This window comes from Struthio camelus, chromosome 1, assembly GCF_040807025.1.
Source record: "Struthio camelus isolate bStrCam1 chromosome 1, bStrCam1.hap1, whole genome shotgun sequence".
NCBI lineage: Eukaryota > Metazoa > Chordata > Aves > Struthioniformes > Struthionidae > Struthio > Struthio camelus.
Window position 1 is genome coordinate 38,719,393 of NC_090942.1, and position 22,019 is coordinate 38,741,411.

The 22,019-nt window shown below is 39.2% G+C and overlaps 1 protein-coding gene and 1 long non-coding RNA gene across 5 annotated transcripts in view; both read left to right on the forward strand.

Moving 5' to 3' along the window:
- The window catches only part of RASSF3 (Ras association domain family member 3), a 114,574-nt gene extending 93,172 nt beyond the window's left edge, over positions 1-21,402 (forward strand). For all 4 annotated transcript variants that reach the window (XM_068934623.1, XM_009671760.2, XM_009671759.2 and 1 more), the window contains 4 exons: positions 14,540-14,647; positions 15,964-16,231; positions 17,342-17,457; positions 18,547-21,402. In XM_068934623.1, coding sequence (XP_068790724.1) covers positions 14,540-14,647; positions 15,964-16,231; positions 17,342-17,457; positions 18,547-18,696 — 642 coding nt within the window. In that variant the 3' untranslated portion in view covers positions 18,697-21,402. The remainder of the gene's footprint in view (positions 1-14,539; positions 14,648-15,963; positions 16,232-17,341; positions 17,458-18,546) is intronic.
- On the forward strand, positions 793-14,532 carry LOC138066300 (uncharacterized). Its single transcript, XR_011139598.1, has 3 exons — positions 793-1,366; positions 2,532-3,418; positions 4,945-14,532. It is a non-coding gene; the product is annotated as an uncharacterized lncRNA (long non-coding RNA).
- Positions 21,403-22,019: the final 617 nt, after the last annotated feature.

Below are 22,019 nucleotides of genomic sequence, written 5' to 3' on the forward strand. Positions count from 1 at the left end.
TCCCTAGATCAGACACCTCAGCTCTCTTGGATATGGGCTGTAAGATCTGTAACTTGAGCGTCTGTGTGGGAGAGGGAGGAGGAGGGAGGCTGGAAGTAGGTGTGCTCCATTTCTAGTGCAATTATGTGGCAGTGTGAAAGTACTGAGGAGCCCAAAGAAGGGAGAACTTGCTCTCCTGAAGTTGCTGTTTTTGAGCAATGTCTTTCCTTAGGATAGGAGTAAGCTTGTTATGACTTAATGGAAGTGTGGCATTTCCTAGTCTGGTTAAGCCTGTAGTATGTTTTGGGTTCTTTACTTGTTAATTTTCCAGTAACGTAAATTAGTAAAATGCACTAGCTTGAGAAATTAGATATAAAATGCAGTTTACTGAAGCAAAACTGAGAGATGTGGTGACATCTCAGATTGTACTCCCCACAGAATTATCTTCTTTTAAGATCGCTTGCATCCTTTGAAATTTGCTTGTTTAGATTCTCTTCGCTCATTTTATGAAATGCTGATTCTGTAACACTACAGCCATCTGTGGCTGGCTCCTTCCCACTTTGAATTATAAACACATTTGATTAAAAACACGTAGTAAATGTGTTTAGTGTTTCCGTACTGTGTTGTTAACCATGTTTGTTTGGTTGTTGTTTTTTTAACATACCTTTTCTCTGTGTGCATGTACACATGTACATCAGTGTGTGTCATCTTGGTATGTTTATAGTGCCTTTGCTATGTGAGTTAACTCTGCTTATTTCATTAGGGTTTACTAATGAGTAACCCTAATAATCCTAATGAATTAGGATTGCGTGAGTAACTGGACTGATTTCATTAGGATTTACTAATAATTTATCTTAATAATCAAGGACCGGGTTCTGCCATCTTTACCTGAAGCCCAAGAATGCCTTGTAATTTATGTGTAAAAATGACACTTTTTACTGTGTTGCTTAACTTTCAGCATCCCACATACAGTCCATTGAGATGGAAATCGTTGTTTGGATGCTAAATGCATGCCTCTTCAAATAGAAAAACAAATACCTTCTCTGCATGCTTCCACTGTCTTCTGTTCGCAGGTCTTGCATTAGATTGTGGTATCGGCTGGCCAAGAGCGCTGCACAGAAACAACTGTGTGCTCCTCTTCCAGCCACCCCTCTCACCCCCCTGCAATTAGGGATGACAGGAGAGTTTTTTTCCATGCATCTATCTTGTTCGCTAATTTGAAGCATTTCCACAATACAGGTTACATGAAGGAGCAGCTGAGAGAAGTTTGAAATTTCAGTATTCTAGCCAAATTGCCCATATGAGTTTGGAACAAAGGACAAACTTTTTGAACTAAAACAGTAATGATATTTTTTGAAGTATGTGAAGCTGAGGTCCTTCATATATGGTAAGTCTGCAGTTTGAGAGGCTGTGCTAGGGTACCTGTATTACATATTCTCAGTGGAAGAATCAGGGGATACCTACCGATCGGTCTGTCTACAGGACGAATGCTTTTGTGCTTGTCAGAAGTCATAAATGAGTTCTCATTTTTTTCAAACTCTTATTGAAGCATTTCCCCTTACAGCTTTCCCCATATAGTTTTGGTGTACAAGTGTGTATTTGTATACTAAGAATGGCTGCTGAGTTTGATAGACTTCTAATATGGCCAGTTTGTGGTATAATTTAGTAACTTTACAAGTTTAAATTTTATATACATACACATATATGCATACGGACACACACACACTGTGTGTGTGTATATATACTATAAATATATTTAAAGCAAGTGCTGTGTTTCCAGTAAGATGATTTTTGTTTTTGATGCTTTCATTTTGTTGTCCTCTGTCAAAATAGAGTTTGCATCAGGTTGCTAGCTTTTTGTCCCAAGACTGGGACAAGTTCCACCCCGCCCCCAACCTTGAATCAACAAGATTCTCCCTAGTGAGTTAGATTTTCCTGCTATTTTAACAGAAAATTCTATCCTAAATGTTAACAATGATATTTTAGGGGCTTTTATTTAAAAGTTAATTCATTTGTGGCTCTGTTCTGTGGAATTTGCTATTTAAAGGAACTTTGATTCTACTGTTTTTTCAAGTTATCCCATGCCCCTCTGTAAGGTGACCCATCTTTTTAATCTATCCTTTCCTTTGAGAGTGTCTGCTAGAGTGTGTGTGTGTGTGTGGGGGGGGGGTACTTAATCCACCTGAACAAACTATTCTCTTTAACATTAGCAAATGTGTTCTGTTTTTTTTGTTTTTTGTTTTTTTTTTTAAACTTTTGGATAAACTCTAGTAGTCTGTCTTCCTGTTCCACCTGAAATGTGTATCAGCTGTAACAGATCCCACGTCTTCAGGAGCTTCATGATTACATTTCCTGAAAACGTTAAGTTGGGCCTAAGGAAAGGTGGAGTTGCAGCAGTGTTTCCTTGTGCCTGTAGCTTCCTGCCCATAAAAGCAGGGAAATAGCTGTTTGGAAAGAAGAAAGCAACTTTTGAACTTTCTGGTTGTAAAGTCAACACATTCTCCCATTTGCTGCTAAAGAACAAAGCATGTAATTTTTTTCCCTCTTCTCAGGTTTCCTGGTGGCCATTCTCCAGCATGGCAAAATAACTTGACTTTGGACTTGGGCCATAGAATCAGGTTGTAAGCAAGCAAGCCCTTTTCTCCAGTGCAGCCTTAGTGTTATTCTCTTGACCTTTCCTCAGAAGAAAAAATTGTTTATCCAGCTTTTCCAGTGACACGTTCATTAACCATGTTTTAACGTCTTCTGTTCACACCTCCCTTGAAAGCCTACCCGTTGTGACCTCCTGCTCTGTTCTCTCTCCGCTCTGTTCTGCTGATGTTGATCTGAGTAATGCTAGCATGGTATTATACTAATACTGTAATACTCTACTGATGGCATTAAAAAAAAAAAATCTGACTTAGAATTGCAGAGCAATTGCTGCAATAACTCACTACTACAGAGTTGTCTGCCCGAAGATGGAAATTGTGAGCTGACGGAGAAGGAGCAAGGTTCCCATGTCACCACTGCAGTTATTAGTAGCATAAACTGTCCACTGATAGATGGCACCAGGCTAGCACAGCGTTTGTATAACTTGGAAGCTGTGTGGTAAAGTGTTTATTGCACTGTAATTGTCTTACACTGCAGACTTGATTAATGGTTATTTATATAAGCTGTGATGTAATTTTTCTTATCTGAAAAAACCCACAAAAACCAGCAAAGACTTTCCTTTGCTAATTGTTTTGTTTTCGTTTTTTTTTAATCCCGTTCCTTTTCACCTCCATTATAGTAAACAGAACAAATACTGTGTTCATCCTAATTAAGAAAGGAATCCTGCTGGATATGTAAAAGTCTTCATGGCCTGGTAGTAGGTCTGTTACTAGAAGACGACTGTGATGGCTGAGAATTTGACACATACTGGTTTCTGAGGTGGTGGTAACGGTTAGCAGAGAAGCAGGCAGTAAGTAAGCGCTTAAAATTGTCCCAGCCTGAGTATCTAAAACTTGAGGCATCCAGATTCATTTGTGAGAAATAAATGTGTGTGTATTCTGGAGAACATGTTCATATCAAAACTAGGCAGCCAACACCTATTCAGCAAATATATTTTTACAAAAAGTGTTGAGTCGGGTCACAGTTTGTGACAGTTTTCCATTTTGTAATGCTAGTGGTGTTTTTTTGTCTTTCTTTTTAAAGAACATCTAAATTGTTCAGAAATTTGTCCTTCTCTCAGTCCCACTCTGCTTGCAAATGAAGTGCCGGGTATCCTGTTTAAATGTACGTGCGAGTAATAAAAACAAAGTACAGAAAAACAAGAGATTAACAACACCTCAGAAAGCATATTTTCATTGCTATATGGGTTTTATTCAGGACATAATCTTGCAGAATGAGTTGCCTCACAGTGCAAGTGCCCGAGGATCAGGTACCATTGTAAGTGTGAGCTTGCAGTCCCTTGGGAAGTGGACTTGTGGGTTGTGGCCTGGGGCTAGGTGATCAGGGTTCAGAGACTCGCTCTTGGCTTCGCTGTCTTCTCAGCTGAACCCCTTGACTGAATTCACCATCTGCAAGGTGGTGAGAAGAAAGAAATCCTAGATGCCAGCTAGACTGCAGGGGTGTATCCTTTTGTTTGCGTTATGTAAAACATTTAATTTGGATGCTTCTTTGAAGAGACTGGTAACTACTTTGAAGAGATTGGTTCCTCTTTTCATATTTCTGTGGAAGTTCAGGAGAGTGTTAATCATACAAAATGCAATGAGATAGCTAGTATTGGTGTAAAAATATTTCCTGTGGACTATTTCATGAAAAACTAGCTTGTTCTATTGAAGAAGAGCTGCAGTTGTGGGAAAACATTGTGTTTTAGATGGGGTAGTTTTTAGCTCTTAGCATTAGGTGTACCTCTGTAAAGCAGCAAACTATGTAAATTGACTGAAAATGCTTATGAAAGCAAATATGTCTCTACTATGATAATATTCAACATTAAGAAAATACATGGGCTTTTTGGCTTAGAGGATGTATACTTTTTAATATACCAAAAATTGCTTCTAATTAAGCTTTTTTAATGACTTATAAATGACATAAATTTTTGTGGCCTTTAAAAGTGCAAATGTTATTTGAAAAATAAATAATTGTGCTTGTTAAGTTTTGTGGACTTTTTTGAGAAGTGTGTGTGGTAGAGGAGGGGCTTTTCCTTTGGAAAGTTTCAAATATGAGGTCAGCACCAGATTGACCAAAAGAGATCCTGTAACTTCTCCAAAGCATTTAGGGAACTTGTACCTTTCTCAGCAAGGAACTTACTCTCATAATCAGTATTTGCTTGAGAAGACTCTTTATCTTTTTAAATAACATTGTTTTTGTTCTAGGTATCTGTAGTCAGGGAAACAGTTTATCAGGGTTGTGCTGTATCAGGAGAGCCAATGTATTACATAATGTTTCCAAGATCAAAATTCTTACTGTGCAATTTTGAAGAGTTTTTTTTTTTTTTCCCTTCAGGGAGAACAAATCCAAACAAAAATTGTTGTGGTTGGTGGAACCTCGACCGTGTACAGACTGACTGTTTCTAGCACACAACCTAAAGTGAGGCCTGGTAGAAAGTAGTTACCTTCTTCTTGACGTAAGCAGGTTTTGTCGGACGGCTTAACAAAAATTTGATGACATAGTCTTTGAATCGCTTAGACTAGTGTTTGCCTCCTGGGTTTGACTACAGGAAAAAATGGAGTCGGTACATGGTAAAAGTCCTGCACAATACCCAGCTTCTGCTCAGACAAGGCGCATGACAGCTTGTCCCGGATTTGAGAAGCGCAGGCAATACTCGTGGGGCAAAAACTGCCTGTCATTTTCTTTGTTCAGCACGTGGCTTGCTCTTCCTGCGTTGTACTTCTCTGCTGGTTGGTTTCCAGTTCTGATTTTGATGCAAAATGGAGAAAAACACATTTGAAAGCCAAGGTGTTTGTCTTTGCAAGCAACGTTTTTCAGCTTTTTGTTAGATTGGGCATGTTGGGTTCTTGCATTTCAGTTTCACATCCAAGTACTGTGGTGTAATGACCCGGGGTCCTAATATTACTGAAGTGTCCGATTGCTAACTGGCTGAATAACTCAGGCTTCCAACAATACTTAACCTTCTTTTCAAGATATATTAATTAGATTTCTAGATAATATCTCGTATAAGCTTGTTTCCTAATGACATGGTATAACTGTGTCTGCTAAAAGCTAGATTTTGATGTGCAGATTGCAAAGAGGGTACTAATTCATTCTACTTCATTAAGTCCCTTACCTACTTAAATAGCTAGTTATCACAACTCACATTTTCTGCAGGTGATACCGGAAAGAACTTGTTGTTTGTTTTTGGTTCTTAAATCTAGTTTAATTTAAATTTGCAAAACTGAAATAGCTGTGAAATGTTACTTAAAATCATGTAATGTATTGCTTTTAAAACGTATCAGAAAATGAAAAAGAGTACAAATCTACAATCTGCTGTGTCTTTGGGGATAAAATCTGATGCCAGGCCTCAGATACTATACTTCATACAGTTGGTTTTCAGACTCTAAACAGATGACTGACTTTTAAAAACTGGGTTGCATGCCAGTAGTTAAAAGTACAGCCATATAGGGTATGACCGGGTTTGTAACCAGGGGTTTTCAGAGGTGAGGTCATGATAAACTTAACATTGCTGCTTAAGTTTCATTTAATGTTACCAACAAATAGATTCATTTTTCTAGCATTCATTTCATAGTGTCTGAACGTTAGCTATGTTCATATTGTCTCTGTTGGAAGGAAAACAATTTGTTAAAAGGAATAAAGAGAAGTTTTGGTTTGTTTCTCTGCTGCTTAAAAATATTCACCATGTAAACACGTGAGTGTTTACCTCGGGGAGGTCAGGAAGGAAAGATAACACTTCACTTCACTCTTTGTCATTCAGTGCTTTCGTAAGTATGCCAGCCCACATGGTGTAGTGGTAGTCAGCAAAAACTGAAAATGGTCTGAAAGTAACAAGTAATTATTCATTGGAATGCCTGTACCATGCAAAATTTTGCCAAAAATGATATCCATGTATAACTAACCCAGCATTTCTCTGACCACTCTGAAAGTGCCCTGGGAAAAGACCAAGTTGCGTTACAGGTATTTTAGTTACAGATTTTCTGCCCATGTGCAGTTTTCATATTGGTGAATGAAGAGCACCCAGGCTTTGGTACACCCACGTCATGAGCTCTGCCTGCAGTTGTGGTTACCCTGTTTCAAGAGGGCCATGCTGCAGTTAGTAGCCCTTCACTAAAACGATCAAGAGCATGGAGCAGCTTGCTTAGGAGGAAAGACTAAAGAAGCTAGGGCTCTTCACTTCAGAGAGGAGAAAAGGAAGTGTATGATCATGGTTTAAAAAAAAAAAAAATCACAGAGGTGGTGGATAAGCTGAATGTGCAACTCTGGGTCACCACATCCTGCTATATTAGAATTAGGGGGCACCCAATGTGCTTAATGGAAGTTATCTTACTAGATTTTAAAACAGATGACAGTACTTCTAAACTGCAGCAGTGAATTTCAGGAACTGGCTGCCACAGGAGGTCAGGAGATGGATGGTATTGGCAGGTTCAGAAAGGGTTTCTGTGCCTGCATAGGCACCCAGTCCATAAATGGATACTGAAAGGACTAGGCAGGGAGGTACCCACCACATTCCTGCTGCAACAGTTGGGAATGCCAGGGCTAAGCTGCAGAAAGCAGACAGGCTCACGTGTTCTCCCTAAATAGCCGTCGTTTCTGCTGCTGTCGAAGGCAGAATCGCAGGGTAGCCGGATCCGTACCTGACCCGCGGGGTATTTCTTCCTCCCTGCCTTAGGAGCACGTGGTGCAGGTTGCTCTCCAGCTCGTCCTGGCTGCCATGGCCATTGCTTAAGGCTCAGGTGAGCCATGCCTGCTTCAGTGTGTTATAGACTGCTTCCCTACCCTGTATGCCACTGACTTGGGAGTGGGAATATGCTGGAGTGGGGAAAAAAAAATTTGCAGGAGTTATTCTGCCCTCACCCATCCTGTCAGAAATTTCCCTTTTCCCTGACCCAAAGAAAATCCTCAGCCTGCTAAAGAGGACACAAACGCTTCAGGCTGCAGCCACAGGAGGACGGAGGTGCAGAGCTTGGAGCTGCTTTTTTTTCCTGTTAAGGCTTATTAGCTAATATTCCCCCTTTTTATTTGTCTCTGTTCTACTTTTTTTGTCTACTGGTGTCTCTGAATGACTATTTGTGGATGGACATTTCCAGTATCTCTATCTGGTGATTCTCAAGCTTTCAAACGAAAGGAGGGTGCATCTTCTGGGGACTGACGTGCCCTGGGTGGAAGGAAGAGTTGCAGTTGCTGACAAAGCTGTTCTGCTCTCTTAGGATGAGGAAAAAGCAAGATGTTTGTTTCAAAGTAATTTAAGTGCAAGGTTTCGATTTCTTTGTTTCCTATGGGAGTGCTGGCAGGTTCTAAGAAAACCAAGCATTCTTTCTTGTGGAAGTAGCAATAACTTCACAGAGATCAGAGGTCCCTCTCTGCGTTCTTCCTCTTGTGTTTTCTACTCCCAAAATTTTGGCTTTTTTGTGGTCATGATAGCACTATTAGTTACATCATGTTTGTGTTAAAGAAAGGATTTAAGTAAGATGCATTAACTGTGTCTTTAAATAAATATGTATATGTGAATATATATAAAAGAGAGAGAGCAGTTAGGCGGCATTTCTCCTTTGTCAAAGTCTCAGCGCTTCACCTGAAAAATGATTCCTGGTCGCTACTTACAGCAAGATCAGAATGTATACATTGCTATGTCTGAATCAAGGGTCACTTTGTGTGGGATGAATAAGAAGTGTGAGAGCAGGGGGTTGGGACTGACAGTGCTTAATAGTCGGCTTGAAGCTCCCACAGGTCTTTGATTCCTTAGATTTCCTACAAAAACACTTTAATACATTCCTGGCATACGTTTACCTTTACTATATTTCTAGAAGTTTTGTGAAAGTAGGAGATTAGATAGAGGAGAGAGATCTTCTTGTATCCTTCCTAAATAAAAGCCTTTAGTGGCAGTTTGGGGTAGCTGTGCATCTGCCTCAAGTCAGAGCTCCTGAGGAAAACGGGCATCTCTTTTTGATGCTTGTGCAACTGTTTGCTAGCTTAATTCCACAGCAGCTTGCTAGCTGTTCGGGTTAGCACGTTGTTACTGCATGCAAGGCTGGCCTTTGGCAGCAACTGTAGGACCTGGACTTTATAAAAGTCCCAAATCTGGTGTGATTCTTCTTCTCTGGGACTACAACTTGATTTGCAGTTCATTTGAATTAGAATCTGTATAATTTTAGTTGTGTTCCTTGAGGATCCATACTGAACTAGCCTCTGGGGGCCTTGGACTGGGCATAAATTTAAAAAGAGTGCCTTTTCTCTAAACATATTACGATACAATAAATGAGATGTAGGAGGGGTGGGGGGAGAAGTGCGGAGAGGATAAGAGGGGAAAATCCCCCCCACAACATTTTCTGCTCTTGAGGAAGCTCAACTGTGAAGAAGTATTGCCTCATGAGTTTTAATGAAAAAACAGCTACTGTTCTCCTTGGGGAAATGAAACCACTTGCCTCGTTTTCTTCCCTCTGGCAGCTGTTGCTTAGGAATTTTGTGTGAGAATGAAATGCTGCTCTGGGTGACCTGAGGAGTGGTTTTACTGCAAATGGCCATCAGTGGTGGGTGCTATAAATGTTGGAAAGCACAGCGTGATTTTCACAGGAAGTTAATAGCTGGTGTTTTGGACCCGAAGACAGCACCCACACAGGTTCTGATGCGTTCAGCTGTCTTCTGAAGATAAAAAATAATCTTCCACATCCATGTGGGCTGAGGAAATACCAGATACCATGAGAAACGGGGAATGGAAGGAGACCAAGAGTTCTGATGAGGAAAATACACTTTCTTGACTGGGCTAGGAGGCAGAAAGGATGACATCATGGCAGCCCTTACTGAGAGCGTTGTCTTGTGACTCGGTTAACCCTTGGCAGTGGGGAAGCTCTACCTAACTCAGGTTTGGTGCTTTGAACAAAGCAACACTGAAACGTTTGTGTATTGTTTTTATACAGAAACTTCCTTTTTCAAACACCAGTCAGCCAAAAAGGCACCCAAAAGTGCCCTCGCTAAGCGTAGCAGCATCTGGGTCTAGAACGTGTCTGAGAGAAGAGGGCACAGCGTGGGTAGCTGTGCTGCCTGCGCGGACACTTCACTCCTCCTGTGATGTAAACAGGGACCTGCACTTAGGAAACTCATCACCAGCACTACTTCTAGAAGAAAGATCATCCCAAATCTGTATGCTGGGTATTGTGCAAGGCATGCATGCTGGACATTTAACTGGGAGTCAGAGATGAATCCGCTGCCTCTGAGCTGGCGCGGGAAGGACATGGCTAGCTGCATGTACAGCATGTCTTTGCGTGTCTGCCGCGCACCACCTGTGGGGAGTAGTGCCAGGGATCACGGAGCGATGCGTTGGTCACAGGAGTGCCCCCGTGGAAAAGGCCTGTGGTGCCTGAGCACTGGATAACATAAAGTGACTTCTTCTTTCACCGGACCAGGCAGAACTGTCAGAGGAACACCTAAATCTTATTACCTCTGAAGTGTCCTTTGCTTCCTCCAGCTTCACAGAACAGTTGAGGCTGGAGTAGCTGCTTTCTCAGTAGTCCCGCTCTGAGAAAGTATGGTTTCAACCACTTAGCAGCCATTTCCAAACTGTGTGATACAAGCATATTGCAAAGCATGGTGCAGATTAGTTAATTAGTACTGTTACTCTGTTGTTGTATTGGATGACTTGGGGTTTTCTACAGATGAGAGATATCTCTACTGAGATAACAAAGTGGAGTTGATCTGCTGAACCTAAGCAAAGTTAGCAGAGGACTTCCTTTAGTAGATGCTGTTATGAGGTGACTAATTCAATAGGAACGAAGAGAATTGTGGAAACAAGATTTTTGCCAAATTCCCCCCTCCTCCACCTTTTAAGTACATTGATCAAAGAAGATCCATTTATTCATTTTAACTCAGAGCATGGCTAAAGCTGTAATAGAGAAAGCTAGGTGCTGCTGTAAATCAAGAGCAATTCAGCTACAGGGCTGTTGGGGAAAAGTTGTATGCCATCTTGTCAGTAAGTTCATTTTGTGGGTTGGTAAAGTATAATTAGGAAGACCAAAATACACAGGTGCCTCAAATCTGGGTGTGCTATTTAACGGTATTCACCAAGAACAACTGACCTAGTGAATTATAGTGGGCTGAGGCTTTCTTGTTCATACTAAATTCAGTGAGATATTTTTTTCATTGACTGTTTCTCCTGACAACAGTCATGTGGGATTTATTCTCTTCACTCTGTTTGACAGCAGTGTGATTCTTTATAGGCACAGGTGTCTAGCTAGCAAGGACTTCTCATTTGCTTAGTTGAAGTACATCCCGTGATATGCACGCAGCTGGAGTTTTCTGAGCTTTTGTTTGGAAGTGGACAGGAATATCCCTAGATTCACTCATAGAGTTCTCGGAGGGCTTAGGTTTCCTGTTGGGATGGAGTCGCTTTTCCTTGTAACAGATCTCCTCCACTGTTCAGTCACAATCTGGGGTCTTGATGGTCAGGGGTGATGGATGGGGGTGAAAATGATGACTGAGGTACACAGGGATTCTGTCTGTTGTGTGGAGTTCTTGCTTTTTTGTTTTGTTTTCAAGGGGTGAGTCCATTCTTAGAAATGCTAATGTTTTAATCCTGGTAGTTCTCCCTTCCCTGCCTCCCTTTTTTTTTTGGTTCAGTTTTGCATACTCTACATCTCTACATGCTGTTAAAATAATATTTGAGGCTTTGGTTGTTTAGAAAATGAGTTATAGCTACATTTGTTGCTGGTATACTACAGAATGAAGTTCTCTAAGCTGTTGCATAAACAGGGGTCTACGTTTTCTGTGTGCTAAACTAGACTTTGCCAAAATTCCCTGGCCTCTGCTGTTAATGCAGGATGCCAGAAATTCCAATGGTATGTTCAATCAGGGAGTCACATCTGGCTAAAGGAAGGGATAGTGGTGCCCCCAGCGGTGCCAGTTGGTGGGAAGTTCTGTGGCTGAGCCCCACCTGAGGAGGTGGGTGTTACTCTGAACCTCAGTGGGCCCATTCCCTGATCCCCACGCTGCTGGCCTGGTGGAGCTACTGCCTCCAGTTTACCACCACCATGTGCTGTCACTTTACTTTGCCACTGTTCCCATCAGCTCCAGCAGCCTCAAACCCACTCTTGCAAACACGTTTGGCTCCATCAGGAGCCTCTTTAGCGTTTGGCTCTGTACCCTCCAGTACACGTTACAGAGGTACCTGTGCTCAGAGGACTCTGAGACATTGTCCAGCAGAAATGAACCGTCTTAGGTACCTGTCATGCTTGGGCTTCCCTTGTAGTGCCTGCTTCCCTGGCAGTCCACAGGACTAGCTGGATCACAGTGGGTCATGTCCGTTCTTACTAAAGCGAGTTGCTATCACTTTGTTAGAAAACGTAACTTTTTTGGAGCAAAAACATATATGAAAACTCTTGTATATGAAAATAGGAGGAGAAAGTTACTTGCTGTCTGTTCATACTTACTAATTTTTTTTTTTTACTAAATTTTCTTCTTTTTTATGTGCACAGGATGTTTTCTAGCTGTTAGCCTTGTGAACTTACCCTGTGCCATTAAAAATAATAGATTCTTTTTGTAATCTCCAGTTATTAAAAGTAATTTTTGCCAGATAAGACCTTGAGTTGCACAAAAGCTGAGATGTTTGTGAAACACAGGTTGAGGCTTTATGCGTAGGAAAGGTGGTCAATGTTTTGTTCCTCTTTCCTGGTTAGTGGTTTCTGTTGATAGTAGTGGATGTTGTGGACGACTTCAGTACTCGTGAGGACAGTCAGCTCCAGGAGGGTAGGCGAGAGCTACCCTTGAACGATCAGCAATGGAATAATTACAGATACTCAAACTGAGGTGTCATTACTGGAAGTTCAGTGTCGTTAGTGCTAGCAGATTGGAGGCATGAACTCCCCAACCTGCTTGAGTCTCAGGAAGATGAGTTTTGACTGGTATTCATGTAGGAGGGCTTGGCTGCAGCTACAAGGATTCTTCCAAGTTAGAGCTTGGGTTCTTCAGTAAGTTCTAAGTTCATCTTAGAGATGCTCTGACACATTCTTATGGTTAGAGGATTGCAGATTGCTCTGTGTCCCTCTAGCATCCACTGCTAAGGTTTCCTCAGCCCACCGCACAACATGATTTGAAGTCAGCATTTGGAGTGCTCTCCTTTCTGGACTCTTACTGTGAATATTTTAAATGCAATAGCATTTACTGTAATTTCAGAGAAAAAAATACTGCTTGGCTTGATTTCTCTGTGCCTCTTCCGTTTTTATCCATTCAGCTGGTCCCAAATAGAAGGCGACAAAGCTATCGGAGCCTCTGAGGAGATAAACTGAAAAGTTTAGATGAAGTTATATTTGCAGTTATTGTGGTAGTTCTGGGGCGCGCTGAAAAACAGAGGACAAGAAAGCTTAATTTCTCTAGTGAGAAAGACGACTTGGATTCTGAAAACATTTATTAATTTGGTATTTTGTAATAGATTGATAATGTATGCTTGCAGTGGAGCTGGCTGCTGCACAAGATGCTACAGAATCACAGTAAGAGTTGTGCTTAAGGAATTAATCACGGAGCTGTACTTTGCAGGTATTCCTTTTTGCTCGAGTTTCCTAATCTGTTACATAAAGCTATGCATTCTGAATTATGCAGAAAATTAGTATTTGAGTCCAGATAGGAATTCAGGGTTTCTGGCTTCCAGTTCTCCATTTGGACCTCGCCTACCTTTTTATAGCTCTGGGAAAGTCAGCTCCAGCATATCATTTAGCAAAATACCATATAGGAAAAGCAAAGCCAAGCCCAAAAGAGCTAAAACTAGCTGGTTTTAAGTTAGAAGGCAGAAACAATTTTTGCAGATTCTTTCTGACAAATGGAAACTTACAGTTCCACACCAGATGTATTTCCCCCCCCAGTCTTTGGGGTTAGTTCTGGCGGAGTGAAGTGCCTGTGAGATGTGCCAAGAGCTGTACAGGACTCGCTGTGGTTTTGGAGTGGCTGCTGCAGTCAAGGAAATCCTTTCTTAGGATGAGCTCCACTAGGATATGCTTGTAATGACAGACTGAAATGCTGTCACTTGGCAGTTTGTTCATACAGTGACTGTGTATTCCTGTATTCAGAGGTACCCTGAAGGCTCCAAGCCTTCCAAGTCTCCCTTTCTAAGTGGTATCTTAAATCATTAAAGTTGAGAGCTGAAACACTTTCCTACTATATAAGGCATTTGTGCTAGTGGTAGAAATTGGAGTGTATTTATAACGCTAGTTTGCTGGAGTAATGTGGATTGGGAACAAATGTTTGTTTGGATAAAATCCAACTCCAGGGATTGGTTTTACTGCTGCATGTAAAATCTGTAGCAAGCTCATAAAAACAGCAGCTGAAAAATCCAGTAGGGTCTTCCCCATTGAAAAAACATGAATTTGGTGTAATGTGGTACGGTTAGAGACTTAACTTGTGAGGGTTCACGTAGCAGTCAATGACCCTGTGTGTGACATGCTGTCATGTTGGAACGGAGAGATGCTCTTACATTGTTGGCATGCTTGGGGATTGTTGGTGTCACTTGTTAATACGTGCTGCTATTCTTGTACATATTCTTTGTCTGTTTAGAAATAGTTCGCCGTTTGTGCCATAAGTAATATTTCATGAAATTTGTAACTGTATTCTTAACAATATTGCATAGCACTGACATGAACAAATCCAGCCATGAAATGAGCTGAGCTGTTTTACATTCTGCTGATAAATAGTTGAATGAAAATAGTTGGCAAAAAAAAATGACACAAGTGTTTTTGGGCGTGTTGATTTAACTGTCTCCATTCAGTTCCAGTGTTTCATTAGATTTGCCTGGCTTGTTAGACCTTTCTGCTGCTGTACAGATAATTACTGTATGTCGAGCCTCTGTGAAATAATTATCGTTTGGACTAAGAATGCTCACATCCAAAGCCATATGAATTAGTTTTTATTTTGTTTTCTAAGACTGTTGTCTGTTTTGTTTCTGTTGAAGGATGTTCAGAAGGAGAGAGAACCTCATGTTTATCTCAGTAAAGAAGAAGTTAAAGAGAAGATACAAAGCTATAACTCATCTGTCACTGATAAACTGAAGATGACCTTGGTAAGATTTGCATAAAATTCCTGTAATTTATAATAGGAACATGGACTTGGAAGTCTTTGTAGTGTACTATGAATCATTTTATTCTTAGCATCTTACATATGAAAGTGTGTGTGGCTTGATGACTTTGTAGGCTCTTAGATCTGGAAATTGGATCTTGTGTCTGAAATGTTTGTAGTCCATTTAGCTTTTTTACATGGAATGAAAGAAACTGTAGTAGAAACAAATCTATATGTGATTTGAAATGTTAATGCCTTTAAAATAAATTCACAATTGACACATTTGTTAGGTGAAAACCCCTTAGCAGGTAAACATGAAGGCATGTTTATACTTTTTGGATAAAGAAATGTTTGTCAAGTATCTCTCTGGTAAAGATATTCAACCAATGGGAAAAGTTAAAACATACAATATTTGCTGTAGGAGCCTTAATTTTCAGAATAGTCTTACAGCTTTTCAGCATGATGAGACCCCTCCCCCCCCCCCCAAATAACATAGGCAATGGAATGCCTGTGTAGATTTTTCCAAGGATTGTGGACCTAGTCTGGGACTCAGTCCAGCCTGCTCCAGACCATTCTAATAAGATTCACGTTTACCTGCCTAGCAAACTGTAATTGAGTCTTTGTCTAGGTTTTTCTAATGCTTTAGGTATAAGCAAATTTAGAAAATCCATTATGTCTTAAACCCTATAGGCACAACTACCTACTGAACGTATTTTTGTTATGTATTTTCATATGGTCAGGGCTTTCTGTGCCTAAACCCAGGTTGCCTAGTGTCCTCTACCTCAGTAATGTTTGACTAGTTTTTGCTATTTTCTTTTTCAGAAGCAATTGGAATAAATAATTTGAAATGTCAATTAGATTAGCATTTATTCTGCTGCTCCTTGAATTGCAACAGCATTTGACCATCTAAATCCCTTAGACTAATTTGACAAACACAGGTGAAATGTGGGGAGATAATTGCTGTATTTGTGCATAAAATTGATGGTTAATAAGAAGCGTGTATGTGGTCTTTTCTGCTTCATAGTTCTTTCCCAACGTGAAAACTTATCATTGGTTCATAGTACCTTTTGCCTGATGGCATCTTAAGTCTTAGAATTCAGCTGTAATTATTAAAAGAGGAATTATTTTTTGGCAGCAATAGCAGAAAGAATAAATGTCTGAATTAGTAAAGCAGCATCTTTCCTATGGGATCTTACGTATTACAATGGTATTTTAATTCTGTTCACTGTGAACATTATATAATCTGTCCTCTCCACTAAAAATATGTCATAATTGGTCATTATTAATTTTAACTGTCTGATACTTGTCTTCCTACCGTAGAACTCGAATGGGATTTACACTGGCTTCATCAAAGTTCAGATGGAACTATGCAGACCTATCACTGTGCAGTCTTCCCTGAACCAAGGAAGATGTATTCACAGCAATAACGAAACTGCTTTTTACTTGCCAAATGGCTATGTGAATACACTTCACATAAGCAGCACCAATACTGTGCGTGAAGTTATTGAGGCCTTGCTCAAGAAGTTTTTGGTAGCTGACAACCCTGCGAAGTTTGCACTTTATAAACGCTGTCACAAGGAAGACCAAGGTAGAAGATGAAGTGTGGCATTTTGATGGTGCAATGGTCAGGGATGGGAGTTGTGCTATGGGAATGCCTGAAATAAACAGGGTGGAAAAATTCAAATAAAAGAAGGTGACAATCTTGCTCTCGTCTCTCATATTCAGGCTGCCTCATCTGTTTCTTGTGAAAGGTCATATGTGTATGAGTGTAAACTAATTGGGGAAATTTCACAGAGCTGAAGGCAGGAGTGCCCATTAAATCATGTACACTGATCTCCTGTGCCTTGCAGTCCACTACATTTCATTTAAGATACCACCCTGTTGAGCCCTAAGACTTGAGATAGACTGATATATTGCAGGTTTGTGAGATTAAATTACAGGACAGATTAGAAAGAGAAACTGCAGTGTAACTAATGCCTGAAATCCATGCAGTGGTAGACAGCTGATCAGATGATTAGCATCACAGGCATGTGCCCAATCTTTGCATTGTGTTCTTAAGTGCCACTTGGTGCACATGACTCTCCCTGCACTGACTGGTGTTAAGTTTGGTAAATGTTATGGTTTAAAATACCAAAAGATGCAAAAACTAATAATTTAGTGAAAAATGCATTTTGCCAACTTCATGTTCTTGCACTTAAAATCCAGCTTCTTCAGTGGATGTTGCCAGCAGTCAGGTGCTAAGACATTTCTGGCTGTCAGTCATGCCAATCACATCAGGGAGGCAGGCAGAGTTGTCTTCTAGACTTTGTATATGAGAACTCAAGTGAAAAGGTTTCAGAATGGTGATACTACGGCTTTGATCTTCTAAACGCTTATTTATAGCAACAGATCTGTGTTGTATTTTCTCTTCTTTCCTGCATGTGTTCAGATATTGTGCTCTGTTGACAGGTCATTTCATCCATATTTGAATGCACTGTTGCACTGTTACCATCGGTGTTGTGCTCAGCTTCGCCTAAAACATTTTGTCCAAACGTTTGTCCTAAAGCATCTATGCAAAAACAGTGTCCAGAATGTGTAAATTTTGTGGCTACAGATGCATGTCTTTTAAAATTTCTAACATTAGCTAGTATTAATCATTCAAAACACTTGAAATATATTATTTCTAAAGATGATAACTACTGTCATTCTTCTCCTGCAGTTTATACATGCAAGCTCTCAGACCGAGAACATCCGCTCTATCTGCGTTTGGTGGCAGGCCCCAGAACAGAAATGCTTAGTTTTGTTCTACGTGAGCATGAAACTGGAGAAGTTATGGTATGTTACGCTCATGCTTTGCTTTTTTGGTGGGGAGGCGGGGGTTGTTCTGTTTCTATTCATGGATGAATGGGCTCCTGTTTGATCTGTGTTGATATGAGGGTCCGTTTTTGTGTATGTGTGCAGCGTACACAATGGGGACATGTCAACCAAAAGCAACAATAAATCTGTTTATACCTTGCTTTTAAATTCTCGGCATGTCCTATTTGGTTAGTTATTTATTTTGAAATAAATAAATAAACTGTCCACAAAACTGTTCATTCAATTTTTTTCCCCTTATAAATCCTTCTACCTCAATAACATGTAAAAAAAACACGTAATTTGGATCACAAAGATCCAAATGGTATTGAGTGTCAAGCTTAATTTAGAAATAAAATAGTAAAGGTAAATTCAGTACAAAAGCTACCCAATATTTAATGCTTAAAGTTAGAATAGTTAGGAAAGGTGAAAAATGCAGTATCTGGAAAGACATTATCCAGTGCATTACATCCTTTCTATTTCATTAGTTGTCAAAACATGTTAGAACAGAAACTAGTATAAACACAAGATGTGGCCAGGTTGCAGGTTTCATAGGAATCTTCACTTTCCAAACACAATTACGTTAGTTGTCATCTAGTTGGCTGTTGCAGACAGTATAGGACCATGGTTACTACTGTGCAAGTGAAACTGCTTAACAATAGTTCAAGGTTTTTGTTTCTTGTCTTTCGTGTTAAGGAGTGTTCATCAATTTAAAAAGTAAATGCCTGATAAGTAATGCCTTCAACTTGTTTTGTGTAGTACGTTAAAATGGGAGAAGTTTTTTCTATTTTTTTTCCTCATGGTGTTTATTTTGTGCCTTTTATAAACGCTTCATCTGTAGTTAGACTGACCCATTGTTGCTTAGAGAACAAAAAACAGTTTAGAAGAGGAAATGTTTTCAGATCCATGAGATTTGCAAGGAGGGTGTCTGATGCTGTTTTGAGTTCTAACCTGTTTTGAGTGGCTAGATTTTTGTTTAAACAGACAAATATTTTGTTTGTACTGTATGTATAAATTACTCGTGTGTTTCTTGTTCACCTCATTCATCTTTTTTTTTCTTTTTCTTTCCAGTGGGAAGCTTTTAGTCTTCCTGAACTACAAAACTTCTTGCGTATACTGGACAAAGAGGAAGATGAGCAACTACAAATCTTAAAGAAGCGTTATGCAGCTTACAGAGACAAACTTGAAGAAGCCCTTGGTGGGGTGTGGAAACCTGGTTAAAAGAGGGCCAAAGTACACTCAGGAAAAATGCACGCTACCAAATGCCATATAGCATGCCAAACCCAATGTACAAAGAGCAGCAAAGAGTAGTTTTCTTTATTCAGAAGACTTGTTTTGTGATGCCAGGGTACCTGAATTTCGCTATAGACTTAGTTCCCTAAGCCAGGTCACTTAGCATCTTGCACCCATAAGTAAGGGATTCTGCATGTTTGTACATCAGTTTGCAACCCTCTATGTGCTTAGAGAGTTTTCCAAGTTATCTTGGTGCAAGCTGTGAAACTGTAATCAATTTTCTAGGATGCTATGAAATAAGATTTTTTTTTTTCTTCTTTGCTTTAATGGTAGCTTTACAAGTAAGGATGTGCAAATTGATCAGTTAAAAATGAATAAAACTATCTGGATGAGAATCAGTTGGAGCACTATCTTTGAGATAAAATTGATTTGCACTACCTTTCTGTTTTCAAATAGTTACTGTGTAATTTTTGAGAAAACTGTTATAGGTGGAAGGCATGTGAGATTTTATGGCTTGTTCTGTGAAATTTGTGGAAGGCTTTAAAGTAGTCTTTCTGAAGAAGGTAAAGAGAAAGTTGAAAAGAAGGTGAGAGCTGAGGAAGGACTGTAACAGCTGACAAAGAAGGACTGGTTTTAAATGGAAATAGTATTTATACACAGGAAAGTTAAAATACTAATTTTACATGAGTAAAGTTTTAGGATGTTATAATATTGTGAATAAGTTTTTAGGGTTTTTTAAATTGCATAAATCCACACTGGAAAAGAAATAATTAATAAACATAATGGGAAGGAATGAGAGGGGAAAACCAAATAAGAATGGAAGTGGAGCTGCACATACAGGTCATTATTGGAGAAGCCTTTTCCTAAATGCATAGTGGGGGGTCAAGAAGTGCAGCAAAGCTAGCAAGTGGCTGTTTACTTGAATTCTGAAATGCGGACAATGACTAGTCTTGGATAACTCCGTGAGAAGTACCCAGCTCGTGGTAACGGAGTGTTTAGGTTCAAACTGTAACTACAGATGCATTGGTCTTTATCGTAAGTCAGATCTTTCCTCTGGCTCAGTGATCCATTTTTAGGGTGGACAACTTATATTTGAAAGACAAAAATAGCTTCCTCTGCTTCCTTGTTTGCTAAAGGCTCAGTCGGGCAAAGAAAGTAGAATTTCTTATTCATGTTCCCAGCTTAGCGTGAAATTAGAACTCGACTGTGTTGGTGACTGAGCTTAGTAAGTTTTGCTTTTAGTAATTCAGAGGGTTTTTTCCTAATGGTTTTAAAATTCTTAATTGAACAACTGATTATCAAATTCTGTAGACTGCTGATTTACTTGATTTAAAAGTAGGAAAAATGTAGCAAGTAAAAACTTTTTACTTTTCTGTAAATGTAATTATTGTTTTTTCAGAGTTATTTATCTAAAAAAGCACGTTCAAAAGAAACCAAAGAAGTGGGTGTGCAATAGAAGCATGAGGCAGATTTGAGTAACTGATACCTTTAGTCATTATGCCAGAAGGGAAGCTAATGAGTTAAAAAGAAATAGTGCTAAAGATATAAGAGCAGCAGGTTTTTTTTTTTTTTTAGGACTTTCTTTGTAAATTCCCAAGGAATTGTTAACACTTTGGTGACATCTAATGGATACTGTGTGAAACTCCAAGATGCTTCTGTTCTTCCTCTTAATTTGATGTTAATTGTGCCTTTGTTTCCTTTCCTCAGTAACAGACATTTTTTTAAAAAAAAAAAAAAAAGCTCTTCAGTTTTCTTTTTTGCAGAAAGGATTAGAAAACTTAATGAGACAATCATAATGTGTTAAAGTGTTAAGAGAAATTAAAAGTAGGACTAACTATAAAGTATATATATGGCATATCTTGTTTGTTTTAATTTCACATGTAACATTGTAGTGCATGTGTGAGTTAGTAACATTATCTTCAAGTGAGACACTTTATAATGGTTCAGGGAATGCTTTTATGTTTTGTTAAGAGTTTGTTTTTCTATGAATTACAGCAGCATGTTGATGGGTATTCTCTTAAGATCTACTTAATTTATGTATCTGCCCATAATCATTACATAATCGCTGTTAATGTTGAACCATTTGTTGCTCAGATTTAAACACTGTTTGAGTCTAAAAGTGGAGTATATAAATATGTGAATTTTGTTTTTACTTGAACTAAACTATCAGTCTTCTTAAGTGGGCACATTTGCATTTACTTTAGCCAAAAACCTCAATCAGTGTTGTATGCACTACAAGTTTTGATTGGAGGGGGAGGGGGAATGACCAAAAACAAACTTACTATATTTTAATTTTATCTTAGTCCACGGTTAATTATTGTAAGATGTCATGTGCGGGGTTTGTTGTTATTAATTTTTTTTACACACTGGCGATGACAACAGCTTTAGTTTAAAAGAAATGGTCATGCCTGGCCAGTTTTTCTCTTTTTATTTTAGCATCAAATTGAACTATGAAAGCTCTGTTGCAAAACTGTTTTCATTTCATTATATGATGGTACCAGAATGATTAAATGATATGGGGGGGGGGTGCAGGGAAACATTAAAATGTATGTCTTTTAAAAACAAACAAACATTAAACTATTTATAATTTTGACAAGTTTAGTTTTTATTTTTATAGGGAAGTTTGTATTCCCCTTAAAGTTATTATTGAAATGGCAAGTGATGGTTCCATTATTAAAGTTGAAGTTGGCAGTACTTAGCTATGCGGTGTGTTTTTATTTTCCATGCTTCACTCTATTATCTGAAGTTCGTGCTGTGATCACTTCAATACTGAATGAGACTTCTTCATAACAGTACATCACGTAATGCGATACAGCTTGCCTTAAGTATAAACTAAAGTTTGTATGGAACAACAGATAACTTCTAGCTATATGTATGCCTGTGTCCTAATCATATTTGTATACTGGAAGTACAGAGTTGTGTTTTAATTTGGCTCCTGATTTTGACATAGAATAACACCGAAAAACTTAACCAATCAATCTTCTCAAATAAAGCAAGAAAAAATAAATAAGAGCTCCTGCAAGGCCTCCCTAGTGTTAACGTTCTTAGGAATAGGTATCTGGTGGTGGCAGTTAATAAAAGCTATTTAAACAACAGCTTAAGAGTCTGTAAAGAATACACAGACCTGGTACGTAGTTCAAAACTTAGCTTTTTTTCTGAAGAGCCGACCTGGAACACACAAGTAGTAGAAATATTTCCACTGGCATTTTCTTTAAAATTCAATAGAAAATGGCAGTTTTAATGACACGCTTTTCAGTGGTGTTTTTACAGGTTTTTTTTACCGTTCCTGGAGTCAGAAAGTTGCAATGCTT